General features: G+C 33.7%; 1 protein-coding gene across 4 annotated transcripts; it reads right to left on the bottom strand.

Moving 5' to 3' along the window:
* Positions 1–2,924: 2,924 nt before the first annotated feature.
* On the bottom strand, positions 2,925–11,142 carry LOC106162724 (uncharacterized). Of its 4 annotated transcripts, none has more exons than XM_087005565.1 (8): positions 10,868–11,142; positions 8,977–9,019; positions 8,313–8,591; positions 8,069–8,116; positions 5,468–6,830; positions 5,148–5,229; positions 4,527–4,674; positions 2,925–4,276 (listed from the first exon to the last, which is right to left on the bottom strand). In XM_087005565.1, exons 1-8 carry the CDS (start codon positions 10,934–10,936, stop codon positions 4,047–4,049), a joined length of 2,262 nt encoding a protein of 753 aa, XP_086861691.1. In that variant the 5' UTR covers positions 10,937–11,142; the 3' UTR covers positions 2,925–4,046. The 4 variants fall into 4 exon arrangements, with proteins under 4 accessions (XP_086861691.1, XP_086861689.1, XP_086861690.1 ...); XM_087005563.1 differs by having other exon boundaries at positions 7,907–8,116; positions 10,868–11,134; XM_087005564.1 differs by having other exon boundaries at positions 5,480–6,830; positions 7,907–8,116; positions 10,868–11,132.
* Positions 11,143–12,491: the final 1,349 nt, after the last annotated feature.

Raw genomic sequence — 12,491 nt, 5'->3', positions numbered from 1 at the left:
AATGTTCGATATTGTTTTGATATTTTTAGAAGTAAATGTTAAAATAATAACCTACTATTATAAATATAAAACACATCCATAGAAATACTGGTAGAAAGACGTATGGAGTCTAATGCCATAATAATGCCATATACACGCGCGTTACTAGTGATTTCGACAATTTTTCGCACACGGCTTTTTTTTCTCTTTCTTTACCGTATATTCAGTTCAAACATGAGGACTTCTTAGTTCGAGGGGAAGGGGACAGGAAAAAGAGGGAAAAAGAGGGAAAGAACCCAAGCAAGTCCATTAAAATTATTTTTTTACGGTAGATCTATATCAATATTGGTTTTTAACAATTTAAAAATTGTCACATTTTACCAGGGGAATTAATTAAAGGCATAATAACTCTTCGCTTTGTCCAAAAAAATGAATTTTTCTTGAGTAAACAACAATTTTCCCTTAGTTACCAATAGTTAATGAATCCATTTTTACATTCAAAGTCAGTCCCTTTTTTTTCTAAAAAGTTTTTTTTTTTTTTGTTATAATCACTTAAGAGATTATAACAGAGTATATAGCCATCAATGGAGGTCACGTGGTCTAAAGACAAGCTCAGATATCAGAATAATAGCTATAACTGCCGTTTTTGTGGTACAACAGAATATATTAGGCTGCATTCACATGGAAAATCTATTTTCCAAAAATCTAAAAATCTATTTGCAGTATCTTGTGATCACAGTCTGTGCCCTGAATACCCCATGGTGTAATTACGGGCAGCGCGAGCAGTTACTTCCAAAGCTGTAATTAATTCTCGGCGCTGCCAGTAATTACGCCTTCTCATGAAGTAATACATGTTAATTCAAAAAAAAAAAAAAAAAAAAGAAAAAAAAAAGAAAAAAAAAAAAAAAACAATGCATGCACATCACAATCTACTGGGGTATACTACATGTATAAGGTATACATGGTGTATGTAACACAATTTTACCATAACTTATGGCGTAAGTGCTGGGACCTTATTATTAGCTAGGTTATGATAGTCAGGTGTGAACCTTTTAATGATTGGATATCACTTTGCATATCAAATCACCGTATGCAGAAATGCTAACCTCTGAAATTGTAAAATCTGGAGATTCTAAAATTTTGCTCAGTATGGGTTTGGGGTGGGGTGTTGTGGGGGATTTGCAGAGTGGTCACTGCTGTTGTGCTCATTGTGGGAGGGGGGGATGGGGAAGTGAACACTTTTGAAGTTTTCAAAAGATCACACAACTATTCTTAAGACATCAGTTTTTAATAGTTTTGTGTGTAATACCTATGCAAATTATCGCTTTTATATGGGAGATTAAGTTACCCATATGGGAGACTGGGAGATTCGTTCTGTATCCGAGAGAGTCCATATTATCTGGGGGAGTTGACATGTATGCATATGGATCTTTAAGACTGGATTCCTATACCTAGATCAATCTTATAGGATCGATCCACTTCCAAGGGGTTTCTCTCTAAATTGCTTTCAGCTTAATTAAGTGGCTTATATGTCTGGTATGCCTACTGAAGCTGCTAACAGTAATCAATTACCCCCTGTTAGCTTCAGTAGGCGTGACAGACATCAAAGCCACTTAAGTTGATTGCAATTTAGCGAGAATCTCCTAGGAGAAAGATTGATCCACAGTTAGCACAACAGGGTCTGGGAATGATCCCTAAGAAATAAATAAGTTATCATAGATGCATCATTCTGATAACTTCTTAATGACTGGTCATGACTCTATTAAAACTCTTGCAAGCTCAGGCATTAAAATGACGTAGTATACCCTCCATAGTATAGTAACCCATTATTTTTTTATAACCATCATCTTTGGCCCAGGTTAATTAATAATTATCAAAACAACATACTGACTGAAAGCAAAGGTCAATGGTTTTATTATGAAATTAATTTAATATTTAAATGTCACTATCTTAATTGCAACATTGCTACCATATTCAACACTGTTGTTATCTGACTGACTATACATACACACATATCAGCTGGCTAAAAAAATGACTAATTTTAAAGTTCAATTACTTCAACAATTTTGAATATATATATATATATATATATATATATATATATATATATATATATATATATATATCAGGAAAATGATGTTTTGAGGAATTGCTAAAAATTTCATATTCTACCTTTCTTAGTTTAGGCACACCAAAAAATGAAAATTTTAAGTCAAAAATTGACATGCTTGTCAATGTGTTTTTGATTTGATGATAATATCAGAATTGTTTCACTATAATACTAGAAATTTCATGGTTGTCCGATTATGTGTATCAAAAATCTGTGCAACATTTCTGTTGAAAAGCTTCTAGTATAGTTATTGAACTTTGAAATGAGTAACGTTTTATTGGAGACGTGTCTTTTCTCTCACGATTGGTAAAAAGCTACATGTCACTGGTCAATATTACGTTTGGTGATATGACAAAGGTCATTATTGAGTTCTATCAGACCTTGACTTCCCAAATACTTGATTGCATTCTATGCAAATTATTTATAATAATTCAAATTACCCAACTCTTTCTGTTTGCCCTACAAATTCCATGATTTACATTTACATTTGGAAAGTCCATTGATGGCTGTTACAATGAACTAAAGTTGAGCATAAAATTTGTACTATATGGCACATCATACACAAAAGACAGACAAAGATAAAATGTTTTTACAGATATCTTTGTGCTAAAAGCTTTAAATACTACTACTACTAATAATAATAATATTAATAATAATAACAGGCCTGTAGCTAGGGGGGTTCGGGGGTTTGAAAGAACCGCCCCTTTTGGTGGGAAAAGGTCCACTCTGGGTAAAATTTGATCTAGGTTCATGAAGTTTTTATGGAAAAAGGTCCACTTTTCAGAAAAAGAACCCCCTTTTGAAATTGCTGACTATGGGCCTGAATAATAATAATAATAACAATAATAATAAAGACACATATCATATTTGCTGAGCTGACAATTAGAGAAAAACGTGTTATCCTTTGCAGTGAGATTCCATCTGCCACAAGAGAATTGCACTACATCAAAGCAAATGACAATTTATTTAAAATATTTTTTACTACATATCACCTGACACCAAACACCAACTTGCAATTGTCTACAACAAAGTATACACAATATGTGTCATATAAAAGTGCCTATGTAACATGTCAGTCTTTTGTAACAATCATGTAATGTGTGCAATAGGCTTACAAAACAAAGTATTCCATACTTTGAAAATGTAGAATTCTCATCAGCTAAAAGCTGCAAATGGAGAGCCTTTTTGAAATTGAAAATCTAAACCAAAACAGGCATAAACAGACCAGCTGCCAGTAAATTAACAGAACACATTGATCAATCCCTCTGATGTTTCAGGAAAAAAGATTAAATCTCACCACATAAAGCATTAACTAAATAAGTAGTATATATATACTACTGTGTCAGTGTGCAAGCTGAATTATACAATTTATTTCTACACCTTAAAAGTACAAGATAAGTCTATAAATCAGAAAATACATTGATATTGGTGTCTCCTGGTGAGCTGCTTGTAACCATTTATACTTTAAGTTATTGATTTGAATCTTTTAAATCACACATCTTATAACTGGTGCTAGGAGGAAATGTTGCAGGAACTTAAAATTTCTTCCCCAAGCACCAATGTTAAAATTTCCAATATATATATCTATAAAACCACATATATACTTACATATTTAAACAGAACTGCATTTCACATTAAATTCATAAAAAAATACACAATTAAGATGCAAGTTTCTCACTTTTCAATAATTTTGTACATAATAGTCTTCTGGTTATCATCATAAGACAATTTTATTTTCTCAGAAAATTTTGCCTCAGTTCCAGTAATTGGTGCTAAAACATTGGTAAGTTTAAGCTCTTATAAAATGTGCGGCAGTGAGCATATCATACACAATTTAACATTGTGAAACATGAACAATCTTTGACTAAAATACTGAATGATATTTACACAGTTTTGCAAAAAAAAAAAAAAAAAAAAAAAAAATGCACCTTGCATATAGAAACGACTGACCATTTTCCTACTGTTTTCTATCCCGGTTCTTAATAAGTTCTACTAAATCTAATCTCTCCAATTTTTCCAATATGTCCAACAGAGACTGCTTGGTACAGTGTTTGATACTTGTGGAATCACTGGCAATCACACCATTATTTTCTAGCACCTGCCAGTGGTTTAGCACTATCTTGGCTGGGCAAACGTTGTGGAATCTGGCAAAGTTTTCTATGATACCAATGTCATCTGCATGAAGACCTACCAGAAAAGCGTTTAACAATATTTAATAATAAAAAAATATTAAATACTAGTTATATAAATTCAATAAAGTAGTATTTCGATCAAACAGGACTGATTATAATGAAGAAATGTTAAGTGCAGAAAAAACTGCAGGTACCCAATGTACATGCCAATCATCATAACAGAATAAGTCTTGATTCATATTGTTATGCTATCTTTTGCTAATAACATATTTCTAGAACACACTGTACGTAGCTTATACACCTACCTATCTCCTCCGCAAAATTATGCCAGTCAGTTGAAGCAGGAATGTAAGAAAGTTTAAAGCAAATTCTTTCCTTTACCAGTGAAGATATCAGAAGGGTATCTGGCACAGGATTGGTCTTTTCTAATATTAGTTGGAGAGTTTGACTGATCTGCAAATTTAATAATTCAACAAAACTAAAAAACTGAGGGAAAATCAAGAGTTCAAGATTTGAAGTTCTGATTTGCTTCACATTTTTTTCAAAACATCTGCAATGGTAAATTTGATGAAAACGTGGAGACAGTTCTGAGAAAAAGAAAAATAACTATCTTGCAGTTTTCTAAACTAAAATTCCATATGCTCTGGAGTTAAAAAAGACATTTGGGGGCCAAATTGCCTGAGCACTCAGTTATCCTATTCTTGTTACAACATATAATTAAAAAATATACTAATAAATAAAACAAATAAATAAATGATTGAATAAAATTATCAACAAAAGAATCCAAAAAAATATAATCAGTGAATCAACACTAATTTTATCAATTTTTTTTCTAAATAGATCATATATTGGAAAAAAAACTGTCCACTTGAATACATTAAAAATTTTTTTCTGCTGTATCAAAAATAAACAGAAACATCTCATACCTCTGAAGCCCAGTAATCCATATCCAGAATCGTATTCCTATCTTCTCTGCGTCTCAAATTAGGCAAAGTTGCATAGCCTGGCCTAAAATAATTTTACACAATTTTTTTAAATTCATGCAAATGGTATCTGAGGGTTTTAAAATTTCCAGTATCTTAATTATCTTGTCTGAGAAGAGTTATGTTAGTTTAACCAGTTTATTGACATTCATCTTTCTCTATCCCATTGTATGTGAACAAAACTTAATCGATTAAATTAGTGCTGTATCAGAGTAGTAATTTTTTTGATAGTAGTGCAAGAGGATATAAAACTGTTATCTCATTTGTTTATGTACCGTGCTTGGGGGTAATCTCGTGGTGGCAGTTGTGGGGCCGGCTCTTTACTTTGAAGGTCATCATTTACATACATGCATTCACTTTGAACAAGTGCACTTCTCATCCAGTGTTTTCTGCCACTGCCACGCCCTTTACTAAGTTGGTCTCGATTGATTCCACTGTACAGTGTACTGAAATCCCCTCTCAACACTTTTTCTCTAAATTCTTCCAATTTATGAATGTCATACAAATCTTCCGCACTTCCATAAATTGTCTCAACAGGCAAGTCGGACGAGTCACTGTGGATTGATAAACGTTCAAGTGAATAAGAACGGCTTCGCCCTGAAGGAAATAAAGCTTTTGATTGCACACATGCCACTGTATCATAGTCACTGTCTGTCAAAGGTTGATGAGCAGAGATATCATGGAACTGAAGCATTTGATCTGCATGGTCACTTTCTAAATTCAATGACTGAACTGTACCATTGTTGAATGATTGTAAATCTTCAAATTTTATAAAAGTTTGATCTGTTGAGTCTAATGCTGATGTTCCTCCAGTTGAATTATTTTTCGTCCGAGGAGCAGGAAGAGGTCTTCTCACATTTTTATAATCATCCTTTTTGGAGCCCTTAGGATTTACAGTCAGAGTTGGGCTAGGCGTCTTGGGACTGCAAGGAATGGTGACATTTTGATCAAAACTTTGTACTGGAATGTTTAAAATCATTTCATTCGTCTTCCCTTGCTCTTCTTCTGTAGAGACCATTACATTCTGCCACTTTTTTCCTGCTTTAACATCATGATAACTACTTGAAAGGTCTGATGGTTTACTTTTCTGCTGGTCGCTTTTTTTACAGGGTGTCCTTGGCGGAAGAGGTGGTGGCATGGTTTGGAAATTGGACACTAAGCCACTTTGATCACTGTTACTTCTCAAGGGAGGTAAGGGGGGACGTATAGCTTCTACAGAATAAGGAATGCTGGCAGACATCTGCAAAGGACGATGAACATTTTCAGTCGATAAGTTTTTAAAATCCTCCTCGGAACTGTCCAGTGACATATCTTTGTCAAGATTTGCATCCTTTCTTGTATGTAAAGGACTTCTGGGTGGCCTTGGTGGGACAATGGAAGCATTTATATCTGGATTCACAAGCGGAGACTCTACATCCTTCCTTAGGGGAGGGGTGGGAGGGCAGTCAGGTGGCTCTACTTTCACTGACACCGCTGCGCCATCTGGTCTCTGAGGGGGGAAAGGTGTTGTCGGAGAAACAGGCTTAACAACATCAGATTGCTTATGGGCTGATAACTCTGCTGTCTTCTCACTAATAACATTATAAATGTCCTTTGCAAATGGTGTCTTGAGTTTAATCTGTTGTTCTGTAGAAAAAAAAAACACTCACAAGAAGTATTGCAGGTATTAAGGTGCAGTTGGTACACCCCTATTAATTTAGTCATATATACGAAATAGTAAATTAATAATAAGTGACATTACTTCATATTCTTGCTTACATCACTGATAAAGGCAGTAACCTGAAATTCTAAACATAAGTTCATAATTTGGTTTTGGAAAATTAATTCTAAAAAAGAACTCCTTTTTTGTACTATTTGACAAAGTAAAAGAAGCCATTTGAGTCACAAGCAGCTCCAACAATATTTATGGGGTCAATACGAAACAGGAATAATATCATAAATGTAATGCAAACTGCCATATTTTCATCTCATTACAATTATATACAAGCAGCAAAACTGTAAAATATACAGACATGAAAGCAAATAATTCACAAAATAGGTTATTTTGTCAATTTTGATGCAATCTTACATGATGCTTAAGTAACATGAAAATCAACACCAATTTTAAGTAGATTATGCTCATTTAAGTTAGAGTAGCAATGGGTCTTTGTTTTAGTTGTGGAGAAATAGCAAATATGTGTAGTTTTTTTTTTTTTTTTTTTTTTTTTTTTTTTTTTTTTTGTGGAAAAGCAGGTCAAATGTCTAATTCAAGGTCACATTAAATATTCACTTAAAGATATTTGTCCCTGTTTGGGTCATAAAATCTCTGTTTTATCATACTGTTTAGAAACCAAGAAAAATATTTTTTCATTATATGGCTACATATAGTATAAGTTTTTGATCCAAAAGCAACATGTAAATAAAAGTTTAAGGATTCAGATCTTAATTTTCATTAAATCAAAAGATGTAAAGTTGGTCAACTTTAAAAAATATCAGGATAACCTTTACACTGTGCAGGACATAACTCTAATGATAATAGCAGCTAATTAAGCAACTTGAATTTCCAAATATTTCTAACAAATTTCAAGTTACAGTCAAAAAGAATCAGTAGTATTTTCAAAAGAATATACCCCCTGTAGACATCTTTGTTATGGACTTAACCACTATAATAAATTGTTATGTACATTCCATTATAAAAATATGGCTAGAACCTTTGTACTCACTATCATAGACATTCAAGTCTAGAATTCCAGGAGACCATGACACCTCCACATCCTCTAAAGAGTAGTGGTCATAGCATGCAAAGACTGGGTCACATGGACCATACAAGTTGGACCTGGACACTAAGCACAATGACTGTTCCATAAGGTGTAACCAATACTGACCAGGTTTATAGTAGTCCTTCTCTGGCACTTCTACTTCCCAGTGGTGCCCTGTAATGTGGATGTCAGTCTCACTACAGAATCTATGATTAACTGAATGCAAAAAAACAATATTTTTTTGTTTGTTTGTTTATAGGGATAATTAACTAAATTAACTATGGGAGAGCAAAGAACTTATCAGTGTAAAGAAACCAGTGTAAAATGAATGTCATCTTACAAAATGATGGTTTTGGTGACCAAAACTTACTGTGCTTGAATTCTTTCACAAAGCAGTTGTACCACTCCAACAACTCTAGTGCTTCAAGAGACTCATCACTACTCTTCTCAAGAAAAACGACTGGTTCAGGTAAAAACAAAATAACATGATTTTTCAAAATAACTTGAGACCGAAGCAATTTCTTTTTCTCTTCCTTTGCCTCCCACATGTGAACTGCACAGACATCAGCTTTGTTGAACTGAATAGAACCTTTCGGCACCCTGCGGTGAAGCTTATCATCATGTCTGAAGAGTTTGATGAGGTAGTACTCTGCAAAACAAAAGTAGCAGTATCATCAGGGTGGTGCTCTGGTTGTCAGAGGCACAGATGCAAATTGTGTCCATGTCAATTCTATGCACAAATTCTCGCAGGACTCCTGTTACTTAATACTATGGATTGTTCCTATTTGTTTAAAAATAACAATTAAACTTTTCCTCTGATTGTGTTACAAGTAAAAATTCCAGGAAAGTGCTCTATGACAGAAATGCCAACAGTTCATTGAAATAGATGCAGTTGATTGCTCTAGTCCAAACACACTGTCTGTCAAAAAAAAAAAAAAAAAAAAAAAATACTGCTTCATTCAACTATATAAGTATTTAGATTTATTTAGACTTTAAGTGACCTCATACAAAATGTGGAAAAGAAATTGCTATACCTGTATCTAGTCCTTCAATCACCTTACAAAACTGAACTTGTCTCTGAAAAAAAAAATAAATAAACCACAAGAAGAAATGCTCATTGCTTATAAGAGACAAATAAACTACAAGACTGCAAAGGTTTACGCCCAGTAACACAAACAAAATGTGATTTAATTATGATACAAATTGGAAGAAGTCATGATCTAATATCAGTTCATGCAATTGATGAGATAACATCGATAACAAAAAATATAAAATTAGAAAAAAAAATGTCAATGGGTTTTCCAACTACATATTTATATTAAAATTTCAGGGTTTTTTTTTTACATTAAGGCAAAAAACATGAACTTTACAAAAAGAAATGGTCTTCATCCCACACCTATTAGCAATCTATATATATAAAGTTACAAGGCTTTTTTAAAATTTTGCTTATGATATGAAAGATAGCTCATAAAATATTGTTTGGAAAATTTGAATCTTGATGCAATATTACACACCTAACAGTGTAATCGCCACCATTAAATCACGCACCTTGTGGATATTCACAAAATGTAGTGACACAGAGATTTTAACCTGTGGGAATTTTAAGACATCAGGAAAGTGCCAATTTGTAAAAATTGAAAAAAAAAAAAAAAAAAAAAAGAGAAACATTAAATAATCCAAGTGGACTGGATATCTGAACTTGACCTTAAGAATCAATAAGGACCCTCGATACTGGGGTAGTGGCAACAATTTTTTTTTTTTTGCTTAGCCAAATCACCACTCTTTTGTCAATTTGTTATCCAAATGGTTTTAATTTGACTTAAATTAGTCAAATCAACCCCTTTTTGTTTAGCCAATTTAAGTCAGTTTTAGCATTTGGCTAAATTGGTAAGTGTTAGTGCTACCCCAGCAATAGGTTTTAAAGGATTCCCCTCCAAAGTACAGTTAGCTGGATTTGAGGGCCAATGTTTTGGAACCCCCTGACCACATCCACCAATGGAAAAACAGCAGACTCCCATTTTCATACATAGGTAAGCATGCTGAAAATGCCAAGTGACAAATTGAATTTCTTTATATTACTGGTGAGGTCTGTCTAATTAATGACCACAAATGTCCACAAGCATAAAATGGTTGGGAAATCACATATATATATAGCACAAGAAGGAATTTTAAGTATAGTGCCGTAGCTAATATGTAGACCTATGAAACGATAACAGAGAGAATATGGTACGTTGCGTCCACAAGTGTCTACAAGCATCCACAAGAACAAACAGGTATATCACAATCTGCCAGGGGTGCCACAGTACTGTAGACACTGTCCAGCAGCAGTGCAGGGCAAATCTGTGACTGGCCTGCTGACAGGTCCTGTATAACATCCCTTTCAAATCTCTTTTTTAGCACATGTAAGTTATACCATTTAAAAGTACAGGAAATTTGCAATCTAATGGGAAAAAAACATGAAAATTGAACGATGTGAAGTATAGTTAATTTGATGTGCTGTCCAATGTCAGTCAGTGGTCACCTGGGCTGAAAAGTGAGGACACTTTGGGTGTGATATAGTACTAAATAAAAAAATAAATATCTTTGTTACTTGTAGGAATATTTTAAAAATTCCAAAAGAATTGCAATCTGTTTTGCATTACCTTTCACAAGATATGAATATTATTTTTTCTGATCAGTATGAATTTTTTCTGACATACCTAAAAGTAGCCTACAGATATTGAGTCCTCATGGTTTTCAAGATGTAATAATGTGCTCGTTTCAAGCATCTCGGTTAAGAAAAGCGGCTTTCAATGGGACCCTCTTTAACAACATCATGCGCATAATGTATATTTCATTTAAATTATACTTTGTAACAAACTGAATTTCTTTTATACAGATATCTGCTTCGAGTTAAAGTTCAATTCGAACTTCCGCAAGTCTTACCGGTTTAAAGTAGTTCTGTCTCTTCATGTGATCCAACTTTCCGGTTTTAATCTCTTTTACTCGAGGCATTTTCGATCCGTGCCACAGTTATGCTTATCTATCATTCTGTTTTTGGCACTGTACAACTATCATAGTCACCTCAGTTTCAATTCCTAATCGAGAGACCTTGCGTCTAGCAGGTTTCTCATCTTATAATCCGATAGAGGTCAGAGCAATGCATTAGGTACCCAAGACAAGAAGAAAGAGGTGACCTAATACACTGTGACTCTTTATAAAAATCTACTTCCTTGTTGCATGCACGGCACTCATGAGCAATTATGACGTTAAGGGATGTCCATTGACTGATAGAGAATCGTATAGTCTAGGAATTTGAGGGGGCGATGCGCTGCATTTGACAAACAAGTTTTAAAACTACCCTGTTGTAACGTTTCATGCAGGGACAGAGTAAGATGAAATCACATACTCGCTATAACATCTCAGTGATCAAAGAACTAAAAAAATTACTGAAAAAAGATATCAGTTTAGTTAATTATAATTTCTAAACTAATTTATTTGAATAGCAGGGACATTGATCAAAGTCACCACATAATATAATTTTGATAACCATTAGAAATTGAAGAGCTGTAGGGTGGGGGAATACTGCAAAAATGCCTTTCTTCATGCAGCAAACAAAGTTTTCAAACTTTTAAGGTTGTTGTAACCCTTTATTTTCATCCAGATACCGAAAATTAGTTTTTTTCCTGCATCTAATTATTTATTTATATGCATCTATCTTTGTGCTGATTTAAAACAATAAAAAAAAAACATCGAAAACATAAAATATTGGCCTTTATATATTTTGTTACAATGTATAAGCATATTCAACTCAAAACTTGAATTGCCAATTTAACACCTTTATACTTTGAGGTGAGATAGCAATCCGTATGGGGCCTAACTTCATCCCTGAACAAGATCTTATCACAAAAATTTGCAGAGTTGACCAGGGTTGTATAGGCTACAATCCCATATCGTCATTTTGGTTTAATGTTTTTGTTATGGAATCATGAGCCCCTAATAATGGAATGTCATCAAACAAAGGGATTATTTTGCTTTATCAATGATAAAATCTGAACTAAGACTTTTAAGAAAAATCGCGTGCAGGGTATTGGAACACTAAATGGTGTCATGAAGTCGGCGTTAAAATGGTGATCGTGGGTGCTCAGGTAAAAGAGAAATTTGAGAAACTGATTTTTTCTGTTTTAACCACAAAATCGCATAATGACGTCACCTGTAAGATGACATATATGTAAATATTAATTAATTTAGTCACTGAAGACTGAAGATTTATTTATTACCCAAAAGAATGCATGTAAGGCAGTAAATAAGGAGTCTTGGGCGAAGGGTGACAACATCCTTAACATTGCAGTCAAAAAGTCCTACTTACACTTAGCACTTGTTATTGTATTAGTTGTGTTTATGCACAGCTACCACACCAAGCAGTTGAAGAAACTGATTTAAAAAGTCTCTGAAAGAGGAACTGCATAAAACCTGTCAACCTAGCTTGTTTGCATGCATCAATTTACTACAATGATAACTGTTTCTACTTGGCTAGCAAATTGTAACTGAACTTTATAGAGACATTTTT

The sequence above is a fragment of the Lingula anatina genome, chromosome 2 (assembly GCF_051362555.1).
Source record: "Lingula anatina isolate TDL-2025a chromosome 2, LinAna3.0, whole genome shotgun sequence".
Classification (NCBI taxonomy): domain Eukaryota; kingdom Metazoa; phylum Brachiopoda; class Lingulata; order Lingulida; family Lingulidae; genus Lingula; species Lingula anatina.
Note: the sequence above shows the minus strand (reverse complement) of the source record. Positions and strands in the feature narration are given on the sequence as shown.